General features: G+C 40.3%; 2 protein-coding genes across 3 annotated transcripts; one reads left to right on the top strand and one right to left on the bottom strand.

The window, feature by feature from the left end:
* Positions 1–465: 465 nt before the first annotated feature.
* Positions 466–10,244, top strand: TMEM184C (transmembrane protein 184C). The gene is made up of 10 exons (XM_005485314.4): positions 466–797; positions 2,569–2,699; positions 2,797–2,833; positions 3,553–3,758; positions 4,669–4,743; positions 5,525–5,618; positions 6,550–6,662; positions 7,334–7,433; positions 7,888–8,059; positions 8,439–10,244. Exons 1-10 carry the CDS (start codon positions 681–683, stop codon positions 8,729–8,731), a joined length of 1,338 nt encoding a protein of 445 aa, XP_005485371.1. The 5' UTR covers positions 466–680; the 3' UTR covers positions 8,732–10,244.
* On the bottom strand, positions 8,485–27,662 carry PRMT9 (protein arginine methyltransferase 9). 2 transcript variants are annotated; one of them, XM_074540784.1, is made up of 14 exons: positions 27,504–27,662; positions 27,152–27,268; positions 26,406–26,618; positions 25,812–25,960; positions 24,712–24,948; positions 24,046–24,213; positions 22,869–22,971; positions 21,721–21,827; positions 19,604–19,796; positions 15,755–15,938; positions 14,366–15,077; positions 13,551–13,704; positions 13,036–13,158; positions 8,485–12,852 (listed from the first exon to the last, which is right to left on the bottom strand). In XM_074540784.1, exons 3-14 carry the CDS (start codon positions 26,589–26,591, stop codon positions 12,637–12,639), a joined length of 2,532 nt encoding a protein of 843 aa, XP_074396885.1. In that variant the 5' UTR covers positions 26,592–26,618; positions 27,152–27,268; positions 27,504–27,662; the 3' UTR covers positions 8,485–12,636. The 2 variants fall into 2 exon arrangements, with proteins under 2 accessions (XP_074396885.1, XP_074396884.1); XM_074540783.1 differs by having other exon boundaries at positions 27,166–27,268.
* Positions 27,663–27,738: the final 76 nt, after the last annotated feature.

Raw genomic sequence — 27,738 nt, 5'->3', positions numbered from 1 at the left:
AGCAGTTGCAGTTTAACACCTATTCTGCGTTATTTTGCAATCACCATATAATTCTGCATTACTGGTGCGCCCGCGGGAGCTTTCACTCCTCGGCTGTGTCACAACCCGCTGCTGGCAGAGCGAGGTGCGGCTCTGCAGGGCACTGCGCACCCCGGGCGGCTCCCAGGGAGGCACTGCTCAGGCCCGGGCAGGGCAGCTGGAGCAGCGGCTCCGGGCTAGCCGGCACCGCGGCCATTCCCAAACGCGCATTCCCTGACATTCATTCCCTCCCTCCGCTCCAGCCGCTGAGGAGCGCGGCACAGCCCACTGCCGCCGGGCGCGGGGGGGGTGGGTGGAACACACCAACCCTCCCAAAGCTGGGGGGGCATGGCTGCGCGCTTCCCCCTGACTGTCCCGGGTGGGCGGGGCAGCGGTGATGGGCAGGGCGCACAGCCAATCAGAGAGGCTGGTGGGAGGGGCGGGGCAGCCGGAAGCGGCGCCGGGCGGAAGAGCTGCGGGGACTGGGCTGGGCGCGCCGGGGCGGGACCGGGCCGGGCCGGGCCGGGCTAGGAAGCGCCGCCGAGGATACCGAGGGCAGCCGGGAAACGGAGCCGAGGCGGCGGCCCCGCCGGTGATGCGCACTCCGCAGGGGCTGCCGGCCCGCTGAGGTCGGTGCGAGGAGCGGCGGCGGCTGCGCGGCCATGCCGTGCACCTGCGGGAACTGGCGGCGATGGATCCGGCCGCTCGTGGTGCTGCTCTACATCGTGGGGCTGCTGGTGGTGGTGCCGCTCTGCGTGTGGGAGCTGCAGAAGCTGGAGGTGAGCGGCGTGGTCGGGCCGTGGGCGGCGGGCTCGGCCCCGGGCAGGGAGCGGCGGGGAGATAATTGTGCTACCTCATCGGAAAAGTGTGGAAATCGCGGGTGCCAGGGGGATGGATCCAGGCTCTGCTCCGTGGTGCCCCCCCAATAGGACAAGAGGCAACAGCAGAAACTGATGCCCAGGAAGTTCCACCTGCATACGAGGAAGAGATTCTTTACTGTGCAGTGACCGCACACTGGGACAGATTGTCCAGAGAGGCTGTGGAGTCTCTCCTGCTGGAGGTGTTCAGGAACCATCTGGACACAATCCAGTACTATGTGCTCTGTGATGACTCTGCTTGAGCAAGGAGGTTGGACTAGATGACCCAACATGGTCCCCTCCAACCTGACCCATTCCTTGAAAGGACAGGCTGGAGAAGTGCCGTGGTGCTGCTGGACACATTGTCGTGCTACTAAAGCCCTAGTGAACTTCAGAGGAACAGAGCAGAGTTTCTTTCCCCTTCAGTTTCCATAATAGTTGGTGTTTGAACAGTTGGTACCGTTCTGAAGAAACTCAAGTCAGCCAAGAGTCTCCAAGGGACCACAGTGCATCACGTGATCCAACATTCCTGCTCAAGCAGGGTCGTCCCAGAGCACAGGATGGCACATGATCGTGTCCAGACTGTTCTTGAATATCTCTGGCAGGGGAGACTCCCCACCCTCACTAGACAATCTGTCCCACTGTGAGGTCTCTGCACAGTAAAGGAGTTCTTCTTCATGGTCAGGTGAAACTTCCTGGGCATCAGTTCCTGCCCGTTGCCTCTTGTCCTGTTGCTGGGCACCACCAAGAAGAGTCTGGCTTGCTCCATAAGTTCATCCCAGAACTTAGATTTTGAGACTTAGTTCTAATGCTGGCATTCATAAAGGTATTTCTGTCTGTTTTTGGAGAATTTAGTAGAGCATCTCTATGGATAGAGAAGCTCCTGCTTCATGCTGGTGGTACTGTAACTGTGAGGTGTGAATTACACACATATGATTACATTGCTTCTCTGACAAGAAGTAAAATTTTTTAACCTATTTTTTTATATATTTTTTATATATTTTTAAAATATATGTATTGTTGAATGTGATACAGGTCTGTGGCCCTGGAGGTAAGCTTTTTCAGGGTATAATTTTCAGGACATAAGGACAGTAAGATCTGTCTTGAATGTGTTTAAAATTTTCTGGTTTAAATTCCTGTTCTGATGCATAACGCATGTTCAACATAATAGGTGTTTATATCCAAGTTTCTACCATTAAGTCTGATACTTGTAGAGAAACTGATCAGAAGTAAAACTAGAAAAGAACAGGAGACGTGGGATGTTGATGTAACGCAGGGGATCAGAAAAACGATTCTCATCAAAGGAAACTGAAAAGAGTCTCCCATGTTTCTCAGGTTTTGGTACTTAGGATCATTAGTTGTTTTTCAGAGAGCTTTGATTTAAAATTTCAACCCTGTGTTTTAGCAGACATTGTGGTTTTATGTGTCTACATCCATATCTGTTTCAGTTTGTTAGATGAAGACTAATTGATTACTATTTGGAACTTGATTTTAAAGCTACAAAGACTTTAAATCCACAGGTTTTCAGAAACTTTATAATGCAGCACTGAATCAAGACAATTTCCATACATAAAACAAGGACCCTGTTGTAGGTTTCAGTAATTAAGTACTGGGCATTACTCTGCTTTTGTGAAATGTTTTGTGTACTTGTAATAACTTGACAGTATTAAGACTGAAACTTTGATCTTGCAAGGTTGGAATTCATACCAAGGCATGGTTTATCGCTGGGATATTTCTGCTAATGACTATTCCAATATCTCTCTGGGGGATACTGCAACACTTAGTCCATTATACTCAACCTGAGTTACAGAAACCAATAATAAGGTAATATTTCATGTTTTACCTATGCTACAAATACTGGATTTAATTCAGACTAAAAATACCTTTAGTAATGTAAAATGTTCTTTTTTTGTTGTAACAGGATTCTGTGGATGGTGCCGATTTACAGTTTAGACAGTGTAAGTGTTCCCTGGCTGTTACCAGCTCAATCAAATTCTGTTTGTTGTGGGAGTGAAGGAAAACAGTGTCAGGAAGAAACTGTGCTGCATGGAGGGGTAGTCCTAGAAACTTCTGGGCATTCCTGTTTATGGAGTATGTCAGAAGCATAGCTCTAGTCATGCCACATTCTTCTTTTGGAGATTTGGGGTTGCTTTTGATAACCTTTCTTAACCCTGTCCTTGAGTATCCTTTATGATGGATGTGGAAGGGGGTGTGACAGGACCCTTATTTTGGGCCTTCCATCTTAATAGCAGAAATGAGAACAGGACTGATCCAAGAGCTGCCTCAAAATTCAGTGCTGTACCTTCCTCACCCAAGTTAGGCTCACTACTAGAATTCTTTCCTGAGTTATGCTGAGTGCTAAAATGATTCCTTTTTGGTTCAGGGGACAAAGGATAACATCCTTTGTGCAGTACAACATTGTTGTGATAGTCAGAAACTGAGAGCTCTGACAGCTGATCCATAACCAGTTTCACTAAAAGTAAAAAGTTGGGTTTTGGTTTGAAACTCAGCTGTGTGTGTTATTTTGTAGCTGTAGCATTGCTCTCCCCTTGGCCCAGTGCTGTCAGCCCTGTTTGGTCAGTGCCTGCTGGCTCCAGAGCTTGCTGAAGCAGTGTTGGCGTTGGGATCCCTTTTGTCTTTCTCGCACATAACCTTTTGTGTACCTCTCTTCTTGCAGTGGATAGCTTTGAAATACCCCAAGATTGCAATATATGTGGATACATGTCGAGAATGCTATGAAGCTTATGTCATCTATAACTTTATGGTTTTTCTTTCAAATTACTTAACCAACCGGTACCCAAACCTGGTGTTAATAATAGAGGCGAAAGATCAGCAGAGACATCTGCCCCCTCTCTGTTGCTGTCCCTCGTGGGCTATGGGAGAGTGAGTATATCATGGCATCTTCAAGCTCTAGCCTGTGTAGGCAGATCCAAACATTTTGTTTTCATATTTAGCAGCATAACAATTGCTGCTTGATGGAGGGAGTTTATGGTTTGTGTGTGTTTGGTCAGCTGTGAACCTCTGCTGAAAGCAGCTGTGGACGAGTGACAGTCTAGCTATAAAACATTATGTGAATTGGACTTAGTTACTAACATGAATGGATTGACTCAGGGGGTGCTGAAGGAAGCTTTCTTATTTTTAAAAATATTAAAAAACCTCTCCTGGAATCTGCTTCTTTTGCTGTTTGCCAAAAACCTCATGTGAAATTGGGAGTAGATTGGGTAGCCTGTTGTTTTTGCTTCAGGTGAAGGGCGAAAGGCCTTATGCATCTGTACTGTCTATTTCTGAATGCTTAAACTGATAAAATATCTCTCTCTCTCAGGAGATTTTGATTTTGATAAAGCTGTTTGGGGTGAGGGGTAGGGAAGGTGGGCTTCAGTGGTCACAGCTTCTTTATACAGTTTGCCATACTGGGCAAAGAGCTTTGGTTCTCTAAAGTGTTTACGGCAATTATTGTGTTTTTCAAGTCTCTTACATTTAGACTCAAAGTTTTTCTAACATCTTCAAATGCAGCAAAAATTGCATTCTCTTTGTTTAGCCCTTTGTTTTAGCCTTTCATTGCTAAAATAAGTGAATCATTGAATATTTACTGTAATGTGTCTGTAAAAATCCAGCTCTTTAGTGTATTTTGTGTATGCACACCATATGATGCAACATCTTAAGTCCTGGATGTAGAAGTTGAAATTACCATAAAATTAAAAGTTACCTTAGTAAATCTACTGAGAATAGGAATCATCAATAAGAGAATTGTATTTAAATACCTTGTACAATGAATTTTGTGTTTCTCTTTCAGAGTTTTATTATTTAGATGTAAACTGGGTGTTTTGCAGTACACTGTTGTCAGACCATTTACTACCATCATTGCTTTGTAAGTACACTGATAAATAATTAATATTGATCTTCAGGATATGATTTTGAGTTCCACTGGAAAGAATTATCATGCCCTTTGTATTGGATCAAGGCAGTTTGAAAGCAGACTCGTGTTGCATGCTAAATGTGTCCCAACAATTTGAATCAACTTATGATTTCTTTATGGCTTTTCTATAGCAAATGACTGTTTGCAGAATTGAAGTCATAAATACTTTATGCCAGCTTCTGTAATCAGTGGGATAAAATCTAAAGTACTGTTGGGGTGGGAAAAACATTTTTATTATCTCTTAATTTTTAGATTGTTTTTTCCTCCTCCCTTTTTTTCATTGACTTCAACAACTGAGAATTTTTAAAGACAAATTTCTTGTAACTTCTAAATTTTTTTTAAAATTCACATGTGACAAGCTTGACTGTGTGCCTTCATATCATACAGCCTGTGTCTGTAAAGGAACAGTAGACAGTCAGGCATGATGATACTGAAAGCTTAATTTCATGAGCTTTGCATTGATGGTCACTACTGTTAATTCTGTGAGACTGTGAAAAAAGTTGCTACTCACAATGAATATTCATATAAATATTTCTATTTTATATATATATATATATATATATATATATACACACATGCTGTTGGAAACTGATTCTTGTGCAGGCCCCCAGTGCCCATATTTGAGTACCAGAAGAGGTTTTGAATTCTAAGGATTGACTGATAGAGTGAAGATGTAGCACTTGAGGGAAGTGATCTGTTACTCCATAGTGATTAATTCTAAAAATTCTTCCAGAATTTGTGAACTGGTGGGAGTGTATGATGAAGGAAACTTCAGCTTCAACAATGCATGGACTTACCTAGTTATACTCAACAACATGTCACAACTAGTGAGTATCAGGAGTACATTTTCTGCTCTTGGAATTCATCACTATTATGTCAGTCTTCTATGTGAACTGTTGTCAGTGATGTCTGTACCAGTGTAAATGTCTGGCAATTCATACAGGTAGAATATTTTCTATTTTAAGTCAAAAATGCTGTCTGTTAAATATAATGTATGAAAAAACTGGAATACCAGATAACCTAAAACTTTATTTTTACAATGAAGCTCTATTAAGGAAGCACCTTTCTACCCCAAATTATTTGATGGGTGAGGTGCTCTGGCCCAGGCATTAGAGCTGCAGACCTGCTCCTCTCTGGTAAGAGATGACTCCACTTGCTTACCTTCAGCACTCATGCAAAGAATCATTATGCTAAAAATTCTGTGTTAAAAATGGTGACAACATTCACAGGAAAAAATGGAAATGATGTGTGCAATGCTGAGAGTCTGGCCTACCCAACACCTTTTTTTGTTGGGTCAGCTGTCAGATAATGTCAGGGTAAGATGTCAGCCCCTAAAATTGAGAGTTTCATTTTGGAGTCTATGGATTGCTCTTACTTCTCTTGCCAACAGCAGCAGGAGTCAGAACAGCATAACAGCTGGGATCATTTGGAAATTCTGTCCTCCTCCTGCTGCCACCCCTGTGTTTGATGGGTCACTGTCACAGAAGGAGCTGTAATTGCTTTCTGCTGTGACAGCAGTCCCAACAGCAGCACCAACTTCTGTGTCCTGGTTGAAATGATTGGAATTTTTATTGGAATAAAAAAAAAAAAGGCTTTAAAACAGAAAGTCTTTTTTTATTAAAAAAAAAAAAAAACAGATAGCATTTTAAGGTTGTCTCATGCTATGATACATGTTTTAACTGTAGAGATGGTCTAACAATTCCCTCACAAAATAAACATGGGTTTGAAAGCTTTCATTCATTTTCTTTTCCTTGTCAGTTTGCCATGTATTGTCTGGTGCTGTTTTACAAAGTACTGCGTGAGGAACTGAACCCTATCCAGCCTGTTGGCAAGTTCCTTTGTGTGAAGATGGTAGTTTTTGTTTCTTTCTGGTAAGTGGATTTTTTTACTTGTTACTTCTTGCTCTCAGGGCAGATTGTAGAAGAGCTAAAAAGACTGGATTTGTTACTGAAGTTATGGGGCTTAGAATGTCTACCCATAACCTTAGTGAGCTGCAGTGAGGGGAAGAGGGTGCTGCTGTGTTGGAGAGAGCAGTCTTGTTCATTTAAGATTATTTTTTAGACTTGATCTTTTGTAAGGTTCTCAAGAACATAACTTATTTTAGACTCTTTACTTGCACTTATTTCAAAACTAATTTCCTTTTAAAAGTAAAAAAATTACTTGTTCAAAATAAGTTACTGTAAGTTAAATAAAAATTGCCACTTGAGCGTTGCTCACACTGAGCTGCTAATGAGGGAGTGTATTTGACTATCAGAGCATTACTCTCTGAGCTACAGCAACATCCTGAAAGAGAAGGAACCTGTTCTAATGACTAACTGGAGCAACAAACTCCTTTAGTTTTCTGTTCTGTTAGTCTTTAGGGTCAGGGATGAATGACATCTCTTGTTAAGTTTGTTTCCTCCTCTTAAAATCCAAGTACATAAACAGAAAAGATTTTAAAAATTCTTCCTATGTGTATGTATCACCAGATTTGCTTGCAGATTTTTGGCACTACTGTTACAATTCTAATACAAATACTTCTTATAATAAAATCTCTTTATAGGCAGGCTGTGCTCATTGCATTGCTGGTGAAAGTTGGTGTTATTTCTGAGAAACACACCTGGGATTGGCAAAGTGTGGAAGCTGTGGCTACAGGCTTACAGGTAGGAGCAGATGGTTATTTCTGGGCAGAAAGGATTATATGTAAGATGACATAGCTGATCTCAAGGAAATACTTGGAAATACTCAAGGAAATAACACAGGCTTGATTAGTAATGGTTTATTCTAAGCTGGGCTAAGTTTCAGCCAATGAGCCCATGTGAGTTTTATGCTTAACACTTCTATATCCATGGCAGAAGGAATGTGCCCCAGTGAAATATGTCTGGATATCCTTGCATTTCTTCTTGCAGGTATTCATTGTAGAGCTGCTGCGTGTTAAAATATCTGTTTCAGTGAAGTCCTGTATGTATGGCTCTCTGAAAGCTCCCAAGACTATCCTGGTGGAAAAGTAGCTGGTGTCAGTATCCCAGGGCAATTGCAGCCTTTCAGTTGTAGAAGAAACCCAGAACTATTTTTCTCCAGTTATGAATGATTAAGTCAGTATCTCTGTCATTGCAGGATTTTATCATTTGTGTGGAGATGTTTCTGGCTGCTATTGCACATCACTACAGTTTTTCCTATAAACCTTATGTTCAAGAGGCTGAGGAAGGCTCATGCTTTGACTCCTTCCTTGCAATGTGGGATATTTCTGACCTAAGGGCAGATATCTCCGAACAGGTTCGAAATGTGGGTAAGTAACAGGATTTGTACAATCTACCAACAGCATCTGTATTTCCAGCTTCATGCCACACTTTTGCCCACCTTTATTGAGAACATTCTGTTACCAATTCAGTGGCAGCTGCATGCCTAGAGGATTTCATGGTTTATCTGGCACTTTTTTCTTTCCAGAATTCCTGACTGATTTAGTCTAGTTTTTAATTTTCCTTTTAACAAGAAAAGGTTGGGTAAGTTGTTTTTCTCTTAAATGGACATACTTTTCTTTATTAAAACTAACAATGGCCATGTAAAACTAATACAAAACAAAGACTTATCTTCTAACTTAACATGACTGTGTTAAAAGACTAGTGTTGGAAGGATTAAAAAAATCTTTTCATTTTGCATAATTCTAGGGAGGACAGTTTTGGGCCAGCCAAGGAAAATGTTTTTTGCTGAGGATCATGAACAAAATGAGCATACAAGTTTACTGTCTTCATCTACTCAAGACCCAATTTCTGATGCTTCTTCAATGCCATCTTCGCCCATGGGTCACTATCAGGGGTTTGGACACACTGTGACGCCTCTCACAACACCGACGACAGCCCCTGCAGTGGATGGGATTTTTAACCCTTCTGCCAGTCAGGATGCTGAGGAATCCCCTGAACTAGAGAATAACTTGGCAGACAAAGCTCTGGAAAAAAGTTAAACTTGCCTTTTCTTTGAATGTGTCAAGGAGTCATTACATACTTGCCACACGTGTCCTGTTAACACATATTGTTAAGGATGGAAGTTGGAAAGCTTGGGAAAGCTGCTGCATGGACAGGAAGAGGATATGGCATGGCTATAACTGACATCTGAATCCAGAATCTGTGATGGATGTGAGCATCTGTGAGTACCCCATGGATATGAAACACGCACACTGTAAAGGTTTCTGCATAAATTTAAGCATCATCTCCTTAAACTGCTAAATGCTTCCACATCATATCAAAGTTACACTGAATTTCATTAGTGCAAAAGAAACATTAAAAAAAAATCCTCTGCGCATATAAAAATGAAGTGCAAGTACTACTAGCAATGGGAAAGCCTAATTTCAGGAATGTATTTTAAGGAGAGCAGTAGCAAAAACTGTTTGTGTTAACTTTGCTTGTCTTAATGATGGTTAACTTCCATAGCCAGTGCTGAATGGAATGTGAATGGGTGAAATGATAGCTTCTGTACAGATGCCACCTTCTTCCCATTCCTACATAGCTAAATCAAGTCCATTATGAAGATAGTTACTACCAAGCATTAGTAAAGAATCTCTACAAAGAAAACATTCCCTGCAGGCCTTGCTATCCTGCCCAGATCATGTGGTTGGTGTATCTGTTGTCTTTGAGGCTCATAGTTTGTAAGTCTTTTATATCCAGAAGAGACAGCCAGGATGGTAGGTTTTGGATTAATACTTTACCTTGACTATTCTTTTCCCTAGCCTTCTAAAATTAAGAATCATGGTTACTTACCTTAAAATACATGGAGGGGGAATGAAGGATATTGAAAAGGAAGTAGAAAACAAAACTGATTTCTTTATTTTGGGCTGCAGTAAGTTCTTTAACACTTAAGTTTTTTTAAGCTGTTAAAGCAGGATATCTTCTGTCTGTAGTAATTTGTGTTCTTAAATTTGTGTCCGTGTGTGATTGTATTATGCTTCTAGTATAGCCTGGATTCAAATGTAATTGCTAATTTTTTCCCCAGAGAAGATCTTTGCTGAGGTAAAACTATGTAGTAATCTAATAATGGAGTTACTAGGGCTAGATTTCAGCCCAAGAAGCAGTACACTTGTATCAAAATGTTACTTTGCAAAAACTGACACTGTCAGTTTTTTGTTTTTATCCCATTATCAGATTTTTACTATTATTGCATGTTTTCAATCTGACAAAAACAACCAAACCAGTAGAGCACTACTTTTTAAATTACAAGATCTTAAGTTTCTTTTTCAGCATTGTTAGCATTTCCAGGATAAATGTTTAGCTTCTGGCTGTCAGTAAATTCATCTTAAGTGCTTCTTTTGCAGTACTAGTGTGATGTAAATATTGCGCCTTACTCACTAGGCTGCATATTTTATAGCTGAATATGTACTTGCTGTATCTGAAGTTAGTGAGAAAGTGAAAATCATGATTTTTCATATGCCAACTCATTGCCTTTGTTGTAAATAAGCAATTAAAGATTTTATTTAAACGGTTCACCTTCGATCAATTTGATTTACTATTACAGTAATTTAAGAGTGTGAATGACACATGACTACAACCACCCTCATAGAAGAAGAGGATCTTAAGTAGAACTGCTGCAAGAGTTCGTGCTTTCAGTATTTCATGGCTTGTGCTGTAAAGGGAATTCTTGTTTGGGTTTATAAAGAATCAGAATCTGTAATCTATGATCCCAGGTATCACTTATGCATGTACCAGCTTTGCTCTAAAAGGAAACAACCTGTACAGGTTCACAGTGCATTGGGACCTCCGTGCCCACTGCAGCACTACCAGAAATAACCTGATTTCCTGCATCTATACAGGTAAAAAGGGGCAGGGGCAGGAAGAATATCTGAGGGAGCAGGGCTGCTGCAAGCAGAGTAGCTGCTCTAACTCTTCAAAAACCTCTGGAGACATTTTGTTTTAATACTTGAAGTTATGTCTGTTTGGTGTAAAACAGGTTCAGAGAGGACTTTGATAGGAAAACAGATTATTTAAGTGTCTTGGTTAATTCTTTCAGGGTATTTATTGAAAGCTACTAAGTTATTATTATTCAATTATTCTGTTTGCACAATATAATATTCCTGCTTGTTTCTTTCTGGGATAAAAGTTATTTTTTTAATTGCAGCAGCTTATAGGATTGTACCTTTCCCTAAAAACTGCCATTGAATTTAAAAAATAAATACAAATCTTGCAATGATACCTACCCTGTCTTCTGAAAACCACTACCACAGTATTCCACAGCAAAACCTATCACAATTACATAAAAAGTTGATTTGCAAATAGTTCATTTTCCTCTTACATTTTCCTCTGTATTTATTCCTCTGTTGTTTTATGCCAAATCTCCTCCCAAGTTTTTTGATCAGAAGTCTTGAGGATTGCTCTTGCCTTACTCAAGACTACAATGTCTTTAATTTGTCTCGTAGCAATTTTCCTTTCATCTTAATTACTAAAATCTTAATAAATACACCTAACCTACTCTGTAAGGTTTTTGTTTTTATCAGAGATCTTCTTGCACAAGAAACCTAAACACTTTTCCATACAACTGCACTCTGGTGAAATTACCATTACCAGGTTTAGTTGTGTCAGACTAACTTAAAATTTTATGGATCATGGTTTTGGGTTTTAAGAAGCACTGGGTTTTATGTACTATCAAAAGCCTCTGTCCTATACTCTAACTCACTTGCATTTCATTATACATTGTACCCCTTGGATAAAGGATGGTATCCAGTTACTTTATCTTCAGAAAACATTACTTTGTGCCTCTACTTTGAAAAAAAAAAATGGAGATGTTTCCTCCACCCTTCCAAAAGCAGCTTTATTACAGCAATTTCTCAGGTGCAGGTTCAGCTGAGGCTGGGACTCTAACAGTCCCTGAAGTTAAACTGAGTGGACTTTACAGGAATTGATATATAGAAATAAGTTTAACTATCTGAAATGTTTGACCTAATGAAGAGTATATAATGGCTTCAGCAGGCCCAGAACTTACAGAAGAATCATTTTTGGATGGCTCTTTATACTGGCTGCTGTTAAGGCAAGATCACAGAATTGCCTCTTCTCCATTAAACAGACTGCATATTAAAAAGAAGCTTAGCTGCAGAAAAATGTTGGTAAGTCTTCCTCCTCTCTGCAGAGGTAGAATCAGTGCTGAGTTCAGTCTTCCACTTGTGTACAAATTTAGTAGAAGGAACTTGTTACCTGCATTATACCAAGATGTAATGCTGTAGAAGATAGTCAGGAGCACTGCAGTGACAGTTGTATTTTATACAACTTTCTACAGATAAGTTAATTCCACTTGTATTCCTAGAAAAAAATTTCTGGGGGACTCTAAAAAGTTGACCAGTTTTACCTTCCATTACATAGCTTGAGTTACCCAACAGCAGTCCTTTACAGCTTTTTAGAATGCTCTGTGTGCAGCACTAATTAGTGATACTGCAGCTGGAATGCTGTTCAGTCCTCCCACAAGGAACATCTCAATACACTGATGTAGGAGGCTCTGGCGACTGAGAAGCTGAATCACAGTTTGAGAAACAAGGACTCTGTCCCAAACAGCCACAGCTGTTTGTGGCTGGAACGGGTACCTGGGTGCTTTGTTCTCTCAGTACAGCTGAGCTGGCAGCAGAACTCTGTCCCACTGCTGCAGCCACTACACAAGCCAGCAATCAGGTTTGTGCTGCACTGAAGACAATACCTCCTCCAGCTTGGTAGGATACTCTTACAGTGCAAATTCTAGTCCACCAGTGGAACCTAGGCATCTCTTATTACAGCAACAAATCAGCCTTTTTGAGCAGTAAATAAAATTTAGACTTTATTACAAAGTAACAGCAGTGTTGTTCTGAACATTCAGTTTATGCATAGGTAATTAAGCACAAATCACACAGGACATTCTTCACCTTTTCACTGTAATGCTGATATTGCTTTTATGGTGTTGGACATCAAGTACAAGTTCATCTCCAACCTGAACTGGGATGGGCTCATCCAGAACAACTGCAGCTTGTTTCCAGTGTGAGGACTCATCAGATGTGTCCAAGCTGTGCTCTTCATCTAGATGGATGTGATACCAGAAGGGAATGGCAGTGACCCGGCCAGACTTACAAATTTGTACCTAAAATTATTTAAAATAATGATCAGTTATACTACTTTGTTCTTTGAAAAGGAAGTAGTTCAAACCATTTCAATCCTTTTCAGAGACAGCTGCAGACAAATAAATCCTGTTTAGCCCACAGGAGCAATTAAGAAGCAGGGCTGCAGAAGAGTATTTAAATGCACTTTGGACCCCAGAACTCACCTTTACTTCTCTGCTGGGGCTGTTCTGCAGAGGGCTCATGAGATCCAGCCTTAAAAGCTCTGCTGGCTTGCTCAAGGGTACACAGGGTAATGTGGAGAGATCCAAATACACACGAACAGGTACCTGAAAGAATAGACCAGAATTTCAGGCAGCAACAGCCATTACAAAGGGAAAAGGTAGTAAACTTAATCATAACACTAAAGTTGCCAGGAATTACTGGAATGGCTATCAGAGATAGACAAAAGGCAAAATACAGCCCTCTAATCCCTTTTGAAACACTGGAATACAGTTGCCTGGGAACAGTAACTGCACAGTCATTCTTCTGTACAGTAACGGGGACAAAACTTCCCTGCCAGTTCTAAAACAAACATCACCCATTTTAGTTTATCTCAAGGTCCCTGTGTGGTCACAAAACCTCTCTTGAGAATTTCAACAGTGTTTTTTTCTAGTTCCCACCAAATCTAAACAGCTGCAGCTTTGAAACCATGCCTGGAAGCCACCCACCAGCTTCCTACCTTGAACTGGTTGATGAAAGGAGCTATATTAAACCCCAGGGTTGGTTCTGTTCCTTGAACAGCACTCTCCAGCAACAGAGACTCTGATTCTACAAGCATGCCATATACCAACACATACTGTGGGAAAATCTTCCCTCCACTGTGAAGTAAACACCTGTAAAATATGAGGGAATTCACCTGTAAAGCTGATCAATCAACAGTAATGAGAGAACAGTAAATACATTTAAGAAAGGCACACTAGTTCTTGCTCTGAAGTCAAGTGCTCCTAGGAATAACGTGCCATCGCTAAACACAACAGTTAACAGTAAGGTTTCCCTAGGCCCACAAAAGGGGATAAATCCATTTCACACTTAGTTACCCATTTCCATTATTTTACTTCTCCTTCCCACTCCTCCTGCTGTGAGGAAGAGCAACTTTGCTGCTGCCTCCCTGGCTGTTCTCACACCACAGGTTTGTCTTTTAGCAGGACCAGTTTGTTCCAACAACCGTTTGAGAAGTACGTGAATCTGGGCTTTTCTAAACTTGCACTTGGTTATTCTTTGTCATCCTGCAAACTTCTGACAGACCAAGGAATATGATGATCCATATTCTTGCATAAAAAAAAAATTAAAGGAATCTGAGAAAGTGAAATCTTGATGCTTTAAAAAAAATAAATGCATACAATGGTCATGCCAGAAACACTGGGAGGTTCAATCCAAGGAAAAACCCTTTTTCTACAGAAGCATAACAGTAATTACATAGTCACAAGGAATATTCTCAAAAATTTTCAGGTAATTACAGAATACTAGGAATATTTTTGTCCTTTTATACTGTACCTGGATATCGCAGCCTTTTCCATCACTTCCTGCTGGATTAAACCTGATGTCTCTATAACATCCAAGATAATAATACTCCACAATTTGTCTGATTTGGGTCTCTGTAGCACCACACTTTCTTCTTCTAAGTGGCTGAGCCAAAACTCTAGTGTTTCCTTAGGGAAGTGGTTTGCCTCTGCAATGACATGAAGTGCTGCCTGATGCTGATCTTTCTCAACAGAACTGTAGGCTCTAACTGGCCCAAGCTTGCCAGCTATAATTGGCAGGATGGAGAAGCCTTCAGACACATCTAAAATGTACAAAGCATCAGGATCCACACCCAGAGAGCTCGTGCTTTGATTCTCTAGGAGGTTTATCCCACTGCCATGTCCATCAACATCCATGGAGTGCAAGTCCTTGCTTGGATTTAATGACAGCAGCACTTTGCTCATGGCAGCTTTAAAGCATTCATGGTAAGCTGTGTCATTCAGCAGGGCTATTTCTGTGGATTCCAGCACACACACTGGAGTGCTGCCATCCTGTTTGGTGCTTGTCTGAAGTCCAGCCAGAGCATTACATAATTCAGCCTCATTGCCCAAACTCAGTGTGTCATCTCTGTCACTGACATCCATCCCACACTCTGAAGGCAAGGAAGAAATCTTCTGGATCTTCAAGTAGCAGTCTTGGCAGCAAACTTCCATCATCACAGTATCTCCAGTCTTCACAGAATAATCTTGGCAAAAGAGCATTAAAAAGTTGTGTCAGTTACAGACACATCACTGAAGAGCCTTATGGTGCTTGAAGCAAACAAACAAACAAACCAACCCAGCCACCCCATGATTCTCATGGGTTCCTTCCAGCTTGAGATATTCTAAGATTCTAGGAAACAGGAAAATAAAGGTGGGTGGATAGAGTAGACACTGTTAAAAATGACATTGCCAATGTCTGTACGTGGAGAGTATTCAAGTTGAATCCCACAAGGGATTCAAGGGGTAGGTAGGAATGTTTAGTTTTGGTTTTGTGGCAGTAGCAGCTAGCAATTTCTACCTCACCTTGCCCACCATTCCTCTCCTAAGTTACTAGTGAGCCAGTCAGTAGCCTCACTTTTTGGAGATGCTCCACAATGCATTAAATTCAGTACAGAAAAAAACCCAACTTAAAGAAAAGCTTTCTCCCAGACCTCATCTGCTTAACAGCAAAGTCCCACAAACAAGCACTGATGAAGGGACTGTGCTCTAGAGACAGTCATGATCAGGAACCATCCCTCAGCTACTTGCTGTTGAACTTCCAATCCTATTTAGACCTCCTAATCTGAGATAAGATAACTTATCAAAATGAAAAAAAACACCAAAAAAACCCCAAAATGAAACCAAGCTGATGTACCACAAGAAACAAACCCACAGGACATACCAAGGAGGCCCTGCACAGGATACACAGCCTGTTCCCAGCAAGTTTCCTCACTGGGACTTGTAGAGAGAGAATGCTCCTCATCAAGCTGCAGTACAAACCACACCACAACAGCATCCAGTATTCCTCCTTCAGTGACTGGCAGGCTGAGCTTCCAGGGCTTTCTAGCTGCCAGGCTTTTCAGCTCCTGACCAAAACAGAAAGAGAAAAAAAGTTGGGGGAGTTTATTTCCATAAATAAAAATTGGTTTCATTAAACTAAATAATCCAAAATTTCTGCACCAATCCATTAGGGCACCCAACAGAAACTTGAAGTTACCAAGCCTCTACAATACCAAATTGTCATCATTAGTACTCATTAGCAAAGGAACTGTCTTCCCACATGCAAGAGCCATTTCCCACATGGACAGCCTGTATCCGTGAGAAGCAAACATGCCCACATCTAAGAATACACACATTTAAACCCACTGAAAACTGCAAGGAAGACTTCAGACTGGCAGGGCTTGCCTTACAAGAATGAATAAAAACAGTGCCAGGCTTTTGGCTGAATTCAAGCCAGTGCTCAGGCACATGTTTCACTTAAAACCTGTGTTCAATCAGTTCTAGAAGTACTTTGTACTGTGAATTTGCTCAAACAGAGGCTTGCAGAGTCATTATAAAAACAGGAATCAAACATCTTTGAGGGTGTTTTTATCTGCTATCTGGGCTATGTAGGCCTTGTATAAAAGCTCAGGCATGTACAATCTCACTACTGGGAACACCTTAAGGTCTATCCTAAAGGCATCATTCAAAAATTCTCCAACACTCTACAAAGTTTTGAATATGTAACAGGAATTAAGTATTTTTCCATGTACAATTTATTTTTCTCAGGAATTACTTTCTGCTACCAACATTCAGAAGCACAAAAGGACCAGCCCTAATGTTTTAGTTCCAGCATAAACCAATTAACAGGAGGTCAAGCACAAAGGACCAAAGGTTCTCTCAGTAACAGCCTTCTGCTTAGTAACAGCTCTTCCAAAACATTTATCAACTTCCTGATCTGCTTATGTCAACACTTATTCTCTGTACATTTCAATCTTAAAATACACATGGCAAAAGAAAAGTTCATGTCCTGCTCTGAGGACAGGACTAGCTGCCACTTGCTGGGTTGCTTATTCTTGCCTCTTTCTTCTGTGTTCTCCAAGAGCTTGTCTATCCTTCTTTTTGCAACTGAGATGACTGAGCAATGGGCAAGTTAAGATTACTGAATGATAACAAAGTTCACAGTGAGATGTCACTGCTCTTCAAACAGAAGTGCTTTGCTGCCAGTCCTTCATTTGGTACCTCCTCAGCTAGTGAAGGAAAGAGCAGCCAGCTGAAGCTTTGCTGGCATCAAGCCCCTTGAAATAAGACAGCAGGAGCACAAGCATGCATCTGGTTCTTGGTTTCTGGGGAGTTGGAGAGGTACAGAAGTGTATTTGATATTAGAAGTATTCTTCCTGGTTACTCCTCAACAGCAGCAGGCCCAAGGTTCTCATCCAGTGGGTTCTAGTAACTGCAGTGTTACATTGCCATCACTCAAAAACCCATTTGAGGGCTTATTTCAGCTTTCCCTGCTCTCTGCCATGCTGCTTAACCCATACTTATTTCTCACATTTGCCACTTTGTAAACCTTCTCCTATTATTTATGCCAATTACAGATTTAAACAGCTGTAGCACATCAAGATGGCAATTCATCAAGTAGTCTTGTTAAGAGAGAGCAATGGAAATAAAGCAATGGCACAGGAATAGGCAGTAAAACCCCAAAATTATTTAATGCCACACATGTCCTCTGAATGAGAAAGACCTACAAACAGAAGGAAAATCTACAGCAAAAATGCAGTGATTGAATTTCCTATGCCTTGATCCACAATTTCTCACATATTCCACACCACAACTTCTCATGAAGGATTAGGAAGAGCCAAAATCTGTAACTGTTGGCTAAAGCAGAGTCCCTTTAGGGCCTGAAAATGAGACTGAGCTTTAATTACTGGCTGCAGAGGTAAACACCTCCCGTGCGAGTGGCACTGATCTGCTGCCAGCACACAGGCAGCACCTGGCTGGGTACAAGTGTAATTACAGCCACACCTCATTCCCCTGCCTGGGAGGGACTGAGCTGCTGCTCATAACAACACTCATAAAGTCATCACCATAAAGCAGCTGCTTTTTTGAAATTATTATTATTTGTGAATTCTGACTTATTATTTCTCTGATCTGTACTGATGTTTTTGATGTCTCCTACAGCTCAGTTTGAAAAACATTGTTTTACTCAATTTTAAGCCTTCTCCTCAGTTCTGTCAGTTTAGGTCTGGACAGTTAGCACAAGCAGAACAAATGCAACATCCCTCTAGTTCTTTGAAATAGGAGTTTAGAAAATAGGTCTTACAAAATTACCTAACTAGTGCTAAGTGATTTCTTACCTGAATTTCTGTTCTTAGCTGGTAATTCTGTACTGTTTTTAAGTTTAAGAGAATTAGAATTTTTTCTTATTACAACAGGAACAAAGACAATTTTTTTCTCATTTTTAGCTGCATTGATTGAACATCCAGGTGTGGCCATGACACAACACAAGACATTAAAAAACCCCCAAAACAAAAAATCCATGCTGAAAGTAACCTACCAGCGTTTGGAACTGCCACATTGCCCAGTGACAAAGTAACAACAAACAGTAACCAAGGATTCCCAACCGCATCAGTGATTCATAACAGAGGCATTTCTTCCTTTTTACTTACAATATCTTAACATTTCATGACAGGAGCACTCCATTAATCTAACCAAAACTTCAAAGGAGCACTTCTGAAACATGATTTAAAGAATAACACTGTTTTTTACTTTTAAAAAATTATCTTTACATGTTTGCCAGCAGGCAGATGCTTAAGAGCAGACATGTCTCAGATGAGAGCAATAGTTTCTTATTGACACTGGAAGCAGAAGCAACATTAGGTCACAGAGATTGCTCCCCATAGTATACTGAAGAGCCTTGTCTTATTTCATTTTTCATCTCAGGATGTCAGACAAGCCAACTAGGAAAAGCTATTGATTCAGAAACTGCAACTCCTGGCCAAGCAGCAGCCAAGAATAATTTCATTTATATAACAGAATCTATTTTAGGCCCTGACTCAATGCCAGCTCCTCACCACAGGTCAATGAGCAAGAAGCACACCAGAGATCAGCTGTATCATCTTTTTAGCAAGCTCAGCTGCAGGGGCTGAGCTCCCTGCTTTCCAGTTCAGGCTTATTTGGCATACACATACAAATGTATTTTGTGCTAAATACACAAAACTATGCTACTAGATTTTAGAAATACCCTAAGATACAAAGGAGCTGAAGTGGGGAATCAAATGGTTGAATAGAATAATTTCTTCATGTCCTCTTTTACATTTACCCACTGGCATTTATATTTTTATGCCAGATAGAAAAATACAGCCTTTCTCCTGTCTTCAAGAGCTTTGTGAAGACTGACTTTAGAGAGATAAATTAAGTCAGCTCCACAACTGTGTAAATCATTCAGGATGGATCTCTTGCATCCTTCCTCCCCTCCACGTGCTGAGGCTGGCAGCTGTTTGATCTTACAGTGAGGTAGTTTATGAAGTTCCCTCAGCTATGTCAAATAAACAAAAAAAGTCCACCTTCAAAAAAATCACAGACTGTCATCTGAGGAATCACATCGCCAAACAACCAGACAAGCATCAAAACCAGCAGAGGATTTCAGAGCAGCCCTGCCACCTTTGCGCTTGTGAACTGTTCTGAAGTTGAACCCAAAACCAAATGACATATGGGACTTTTCGCTATCATAAAAAGACTACTTAAGAAGGGTTTAAGAAAAAATCATTACCTGCAGATTGTTGAAATCTACTGTCATGACTTGGCAGGGCTCTGTGAGGGCTCTGTAACCCCCAGGAATACGACTGAGCTTCTCGGTGGTGTAGGGCTCCACAGTTTCCTCTGAGCCTGCAGCAGCGTATGTGGGACTGAAGAACTGCACTGAATTGGACAAGCACACACCAGCAACTTCTTGCATTCCCACTCTGGGAGTAAAGGCAAACACAGGAGAAATTAAATTCCAAGTTATTTGACCAAAAACCTAAAGGAAATTCTCCCTAGGCTAATTATTTTTAAATGTACAGAGTGTTAAAACAAAGAAGTTAAAAAACACTAAAACAGTTCTGTGGTGTTTTTGTCATGTTCAGAGCAACTCTAAAACACAGAAAATGCACCTCACTTTGAAGAATCAGAACTGAATGCTGTCACCAGAAACTAAAGAAAAGCCCAATACATATTAAGAATTTGATCATATCCTAGGAAAAAAACCCCAATACCAATCAGAGCACAAGCCATGAAGCATAACTTAAAACTGCTGAAAGAATGAGACAGAATACAAAACAGAAGATCAGATCAGGCACAGAGAGATGGCTGTGCTATGCAAGATTAACAACAATTGACTGATTATCAACAATTGCTGATTCTCTCTCAGCAAGATGAATCAGTGTTTGATGATAAATTAAACACACTTTTAAATGTACTTCAGGAAAAAAAAGATAATGTATTAATTCAATTCTGGGCTCTATGTCTACTTCTAACCATTCAAAAAAAAATTAAAGCATGAGGAAAAGCTCAAAGAAAAGTTGCATTAACTGTTCAAGGCAGAAACTGCTGGATTATATAAAAATCATGAGAAAAGAGATACTTGTACACTGCTATTTCACTAGGCTTCCTGCTCAGAAAAAAATATCCAAACCCCAAAGCTCTCTGTAGATTTTGAAAACACTTGAGGAAATGTGAAGGCATGAACATCAGAATAATTTAAGGAGATCTGTGTAGTTTAAATCTGAGAACAGGCAAGTGTTTTACAGAAAAACAGGACTTTTTAAAATAATCTTAAATATTCTTACTGGAGCAAGAAGGGATCTCAAACTATAAAGGCAAGAAATTTAAAAGTGACTTTTTTCCCTATAGCATACAATTAATTTGTGACAATGACTTCAGTCCTGCTAATCACCTGACCTTAAGCTATTAAAATGGAACATCAATTCAACAATCCAAAGTTAACAGCAAATTAACTTTCATTGTATTTAAATTTTGTAAGTAATGGTCAATGCCCAGTTTCAAGGCAAAACCTCTTCTAACTGATGAATAATTAACTTAAAAAAGAAACTATTTTGTGACCATCTACCACAGGAACTTCTTTCTCTTTCTGGTCACTGTCCAGGTCTACTGCATTGGAGAAATCACTGATGCAGCCCAGCTGCTTTTCATCCAGTGCACTGGAGTTCCTCTGGAAGTTAATATTTTCTCTAATCTACAACCACATTAATCCTAAACAAAATACCCTAAGTCCAAACCTCTCAGACAGACTGTCTCCATACAGTGATAATGTTCTAAAAGATTGGAATAAATATGAAAGCAATTTATACACAGTCAGAATTGGACTCAGCAAAGAAACTCTACTATATGCCAGTCCAGAATTAGGCAAAGAACATTCAGACAGATAAAGACAGCTGGGGTTATCAACACTTAGGCTTTACAGGGGTTAGATCCAGGCTTAAATCCAGAAGTGAGGTATGAAGCAGATTATAAAGAGGGTAAAATGAGGATACAGGCTAAGTGTTAATCCAAGAATCTCCAATTCAGAAATCGAGAAGTAATTTTACTATGAAGGAATTAAATTTCTTTAGCATGTGTTAGAGGCAGGTATTTCAGCATAACTGTATGATTAAAGGGTCCAGAAAATCTGAACCTCAAAGGGGTAGGGAGGTGGGGCAAAAAAAAAGAAAAATAAGACAGCCTGGGAAAAGGGTGGGGATGGTGAGAGCAGAAATCTTTTTCGTTAAACAGATAATCAGCCATTCCAAAAATAAAGAGCAAAGTAAATGAGAAATGGTCAATAAAGCAACCAGTCTCTCTTCCCAAATAAAAAATGTGGGTTCAAGCTGTGCTAGAGTTTAAACACACCTGTGATGTCTACGTATCTCTTTGCATTCCACTGCCATCCCAAATATTGTAGCACTTGCAGGAATAACCCTGCCATAGTCTCCAGCACTAATGTCTTGGTTTTTCGGCTGTGAAAACATGAACAACAACATGCAAGGAGACAGTGGATTATTTATACTATCACTATTATTTAGAAAAGCCTAAATTACATATTAGTGAGCCATTTAAGTGACAGTCAAAACTTTGCTAAGTTCTTAGTGACTGGAGAAGTCACTACTCTTTGGCATTCTGCTGGCCATTAAAGGAGTTTTTTAAATACAGTGTCTCAATATAACCAGACTTCAGCTTTACTCTTCAGTCTACTACTTCCTGTGTGTAACTCTAGCAAAATGCAGATTGAAAAACTGTTAGACTACACAGAAACATTGCAGGACTTTTCCCTTATGCACCATTCCTGTATTTAACACTAGAGGTCATCAGTTTCAATTCAGTACAACATGAAAGGTTTCATCCAGCTAAAACTTTCTTTTTAAACGAGTTGGAATCAAGGCAAGGAGAAAATAAAGAGAAGTCCTCTTAGGATGAATATTAGCTTAACAGAGATTAGGCTATTTAAGACTCCTTGTAATATTATTTTGCTTAATGAACTAGCAAACCCACAAAATATAAAGCGAAATCTGAGACCCAGTGGAATTGCTCAGTCTTCCAAAAAGGTTCAAATCAGCAAAAATAAACAAATTTATTTACCCAATCATAACTGAGTGTTTCCAAATGTTACAATGAAAAATAACTCTACCATTATTCAGAATTTTCTGCCTACTCTGGCTGTACATTTAAAATCCACACAAACCCTTTTGCTTACAAAGTTGGGGGACAAAAAAGATTTAAAAATAAATGAATGAACAGTGATTAAAAGTGAATATCTGTGCTGAAGGAAGGTTACATCAGGGAAACATGCTTTGCAAACACATGTTTACTCAGAACACAGAGCTCACTGGAGTACAATGAAAAGTCTGCCTCACTGCCACTTACCAAAATCAAATTCATGGAGCAAGCCCAGATCACTCATTTTTAGCATACCAAAAGGAATGAAGCATTTAGAAGACAAATGTTTCTCATTCCCATATGTCTGGAATGTGTGCACATGCACAGGTACCCACATCACCCACCTTTGGTTGTAAAAGCAGATGTTCCCAAGCGTGTATCAAGCTCTCCACAATTCCTTCTCCAAATAAGCCAGCATCGACTGTTTCTGTGACAACCAAGGAAACTCTAGGCAAGAAAAATATCACGTATAATAAACACTCCTGTCAACAATCAATCATTCTAAAAAAATCCACCATACCAGTATGAGCTCAGAGCAAAACTTTTACCAGGAGTTTCAGTACATGTGGACAATTTAACTCTTCCAAAAAATTATGTGTTTTGAATTGTAGTCAGAAGTTATTGAAGATGCAGATAAAAGAGAGCAAATATTGAGCAAGAATTTACTGTAAACCCTCTTGCTCAGCATTTATAAATAAGTTGTGTGGGAAGAATCTAGCCAAAACAGGAAGATGTTTCAGCCTGGGCATACAGCCAATGATACTGCAGAATATATATTTTGTGCAATAGTATGTACTCATGCATGTGCATAAAAAGGAATTAAAACTCCCAAAACTATAATCAAAGCACAAAAAAATTCTGACACAGACTAACAACTCTAAAATCTTAAGTCCTCTGGAATTAAATGAGAAAACATAATGGCATAATAAGAGGAGACACTTCCAGAACAGCAGTAACTAACTATTTATTAATAGTTGACATCTAGTAACTCATTATATGCACTAAAGGAATACGTGCATTACAGTAGCTCAGATGATTAGGCAAGCCAATTAGGCAAGGCTTGATTGGCCTAAACCAGGAGCTTCATCATTTCAGATCAGGAGCCTGTACCATCAGAACTTATTAAATGTTAGTAACTCGATTCTATTCAAAGGCTGCAGAAGTGAGCCACAAGATCACTTCATAGAAGTGTAAAAGTGTGTTAAAATTACTTTTATGACATAGTAATCTATTTTTTTCCCCGTTGCTGCAGTATCATTACATATGCCCCAAAGCTCCCACCATCAAAGAATTAAGCTCCTTAATTTAGGACATTGTTGGTCTACCAATAGAAATTAGGATGATCTGAAGAACATGTTGTCATTTCTGCTCTTTAAACACATAAAAGATACAGAGAAACTTCTCACATTATGAGCAATATCACAGAAGTGTTACTTCCTGTTTAGGTCACAAGGCATTTCCTATTTTCTTGGAATGATGAGCAAACTCAAAATACCACCAGAAGAGAAAGCAACAACGTACCTTTCAGGTATGTGCTTTGGAATTTCTATATCAAGTGACTTCAAATGCAGAAGTTTGATCTCTCTTTCCATATTATTTGCTGCCACCACATCACAGGCAAGTTCATACATGGTTTTGGATAATTCGCAGGCATAGACAAAAGATGCTCCTGCCTTTTTTGCAAACATACTGAAAAACAAGAATCAGGGGTTTTTCCCTCCTCCACATCTGCTTCACATTTCTACCGGTTCAAGTCTAAAAACCATCCTTAGATTAACTGGTATCTCCTGTATGAACAATAATATTGCACAAGTTGGTACCCTCTTGATATGTTATCAGCAAAAAAAACCACCACAATTAGCATAAGGACACTCTCTCAGCTATGCTGAATCCACTCTTTACAGTCAATATTTAAAGACAGGACAAATAACATTACAACTTCAAAACCCACATGAGTAATTCAATTTCAGCAGCACTTACTGGCACAAAAAGCATCTGCAACAAATAACGAAAAAAGGTTCAAAAATACTGCTCCAGACTCACTGGCTTCTGTAAGCTCTGCTTGCTTTTTCAAGTTCTGTCTCCATAGAAGGATCAAAGCAGTTACTTTTTCCACTCTCAGCCAAATTTCGTCAGGCAACCAATACATTTCTATTAAATTCCTGTGAAATGTGCACTGTGGCATACCTCAAGATGCCCGTTCCCGTTCCTATATCCAGGACAGATCTGCTCCCTGAGCGCACAGCGCTCTCGATGGCCCTGAGGTAGGTGAGGTTCCTCTTGGCATCGTTGAGCATGATGAAGTGCCAGCGCTCCACCAGCCAGTTCGCAACGCGGTAGAAATTCTCCCTGGCATCGGCAAAGTCGGGGTTGAGCTTCACTGCTTTGTGGAAATAGCCAGCTGCTTCGTCTCTGAAACCCATCCTAGGAGCAAAAGTGACAAACAAATGGAAAGTATGCATGCAGCTGTGAACATCTGAGGGTCTGTAAAGAGGTCTTATGTCAGCTAAAAGACAACAGAAATATCTTGTGTTAGTTTGAAAAATTATCTTTAGAAACAGAGCCATTAGTTTATGAAAAAGAATGATTTATAGCTTTACATCAAGACACTTTAAAATGGAAAGCCAGCTCAGAAACAGCATTGTGTGCACCAGCCTTCATCCACTACTGCATCTTCTGACAAAGTAAAACAGGTTTTATTTACAAGAACTCACTGCAACATGACAGCAGCAGCTCTGCAATCTAGTCTCACAGATACTCAACTCAAGAGAATGTTATAACCTCAAGAGAATGCTATAAAACTGTGGGTACTCTATTTAACTGGAACATCCTGCAAAAACACCAAATTTTGAGTTGCCAGCTTTTGCATTAAGTGCCAATTTTGAAAAAAGAAATTAAAAGAAACCAAACTGTGAATCTGAATCAAGTTTTAATGATACCTACAGCATAATCTCAAATCAGACAGCACTGAAAAAAGCCCTAAATCCATCAAATATTTGTATACATTTTAACACAATTTTAAAGGAGTTCCTTTAAAACAAAGAAATTACAAAGAGGAAACCTAACTAAAACCTGGATTATCATCTATGATTTCAGTCTTAAAATTCCAGCCTTAGAAGACCTGAGCAAAAACAAACATGGTGGGGTTTTTTCCCATTGTTGCTGGGATTAACAACATTTATTTTAACACTGGCTACTCTTTTTAAGCTACTTAAGACAAACATATATGAATACATTTGTATTCACAACATGACCTTTACAAACACTAAATATACATCACTGCAAACCTGAAGAGGTGTTCTCCCATACTGTTACAGATCACTTCATCATTGGGATACAGCTCAAGGGCTTGTTCATAGCAGTTAAACAGATCTTGAATCCGTGCCAGAGAATCCAGTTCTTCTGCCCATTTAAAGAGAGTAAACTGAAATGTTTCCTAGAAAATAAAGCACAGACCACTGAGGTGCTGGGAGTTGTCACAAGTAGGGAAATGAGCCCTGAAAACATCTGGAGGTGTCCTGGCATAGATCTGCACAACCACACACAAGGATCAGCACCCAGCAGTGTTTACTGAGAGCCCTAATGTGTACGTTAACATGTACACATTAATATGTGTGAATATTAATGCATGCTCCAATACTAACAAGGACCTGTTTTTATTAAATGCCATTGACACACAGAGACTAAAAGAAGATTCTATGAACTCCCTTCATACAGAGCTTATTAAAGAAATCATTGGCCATCCCAATTATTACTGATTTTCCAATTCTGTCTTCAATAAAAGTAGAAGTCAGTTACATGCAACAAATCTCAAAACATGTCACAAAGACCTCAAGAGAATTAGAATAAATAAAATTCCAAGTAATTCGAAGAGCACTTACTTTGACAGTAGTTTTTAACTCAGGAGCTAGATTTAGTACCAGGAGATAGTGAGCATATGCCGTTCCAAAATCCTGGTTCTCCAGGCAATGCTGAGCACTCTGCAAAGACCTGGAAACCAATTCCCGTCTGCTGGCTTCCCGGCCAGCCCTGTGGTTAGAATGCAGTTTGGCATTGGAGTTGGGCATTCTGAAGGATGTAAACACTCACTTATTCTAAAAAAAAAAAAAAAAAAAAAAAAAAAAAAGAAAAAGGTCACACATACTATATACTGTAGGTCCAAACGTTTGTACACAAAGTTGACAGATCAAAAAACATTTCAGTTTTCACTGGCATTTAGTAAAGACATCTCTTCTCCCACCAAGTCCTAAAGATTTAAAAACATCTCATCTTTACACTACTGATAATTCCATCAGCTCTGAGGGTTCACCATTCAAAAGTCAAGTGTGTACCACATCTAGATTAAACCAGGTGTTCTGGAAACAGATAACATTTCTGGCTTTGCAAAATTTATTTTGGTAACAGACATTTTAGCACCTCTCTGACCAGACAGCGTGGCACACTGGCAGTTTATGCACTCAATAAATTTCACAGCCAACCACAAAATCTGCAGGTTAAATTTCTTCTCCTTGAACAACAGCATCTTCATAAGCAAAGCCTCACATAGCTAATGAGTTCACAGTTTATTTTACACAAGGCATCATGGCGATTTTTCCCCTTAAAAACAGCGACCAGAGCCAATATGCACATTTTTATACTTGCCTGTGTTACCGCTGTAACTCTTAAAGAGACGCAGGTGAGCACGGCTATAGTATAAAGAGACGGGCCCCAAAGCTGAAGAACGCGAAGGTTTCGTGGAGAGGGACTGCAAGAAACACAACACCATAACGACTAGATTTTTTTTTTTTTTTTTTTTAGTTTTCTTAAAAATACAGAAGAAGAAATAACAACACGCAGACCAAAGGGCCCCGGGACACGCAGAGCCGGGGAGGTCTCGCCGCTGGCACCGGGGCCGGGGCAGCGCGGCCGAAGAGCCCCCACGAGGAGCTGCCCCGGCAGGTGCGGGGAAGGTGGGGGCTTATCCTACTGCCGGGCATCACCTGCTCCAGGATCATCCGTCACGGGCTCCAGAACCATCCATCACGGCCTCCAGGCCATCAGTCACGGGCTCCAGGGCCATCCATGCGCGGAGCTCTGCTCCCGGGCCGCGGCCATAGCGCAGCCGGGCCGGAGCCATCGCGCAGGCGCCGGGCGGCAGTGGGTGCTGCGGGTAAAGGTGTTTCCATTACCCGCGTCCTTTCTCGGCCCGCGTCCGAGCCTCTGGAAACTGGCAAT

The sequence above is a fragment of the Zonotrichia albicollis genome, chromosome 5 (genome assembly GCF_047830755.1).
Source record: "Zonotrichia albicollis isolate bZonAlb1 chromosome 5, bZonAlb1.hap1, whole genome shotgun sequence".
Taxonomy (NCBI): Eukaryota; Metazoa; Chordata; class Aves; order Passeriformes; family Passerellidae; genus Zonotrichia; species Zonotrichia albicollis.
This window is presented reverse-complemented; position numbering and strand designations above follow the sequence as displayed.

Bases quoted from the DNA above. Each gene is read 5' to 3' on its own strand.
- TMEM184C (XM_005485314.4), top strand. From the start codon at position 681: ATGCCGTGCACCTGCGGGAACTGGCGGCGATGGATCCGGCCGCTCGTG. The intron at 798-2,568 runs GTGAGCGGCGTG...TGATCTTGCAAG, and splicing joins GGGAGCTGCAGAAGCTGGAG to GTTGGAATTCATACCAAGGC. The intron at 3,759-4,668 runs GTGAGTATATCA...TTTCTCTTTCAG, and splicing joins CCCTCGTGGGCTATGGGAGA to AGTTTTATTATTTAGATGTA.
- PRMT9 (XM_074540784.1), bottom strand. From the start codon at position 26,591: ATGCCCAACTCCAATGCCAAACTGCATTCTAACCACAGGGCTGGCCGG. The intron at 24,949-25,811 runs GTTTGCAGTGAT...TTTTGCTCCTAG, and splicing joins ATGGGAGAACACCTCTTCAG to GATGGGTTTCAGAGACGAAG. The intron at 13,159-13,550 runs GTAGGAAGCTGG...CTATTCTTTCAG, and splicing joins CTTTCATCAACCAGTTCAAG to GTACCTGTTCGTGTGTATTT.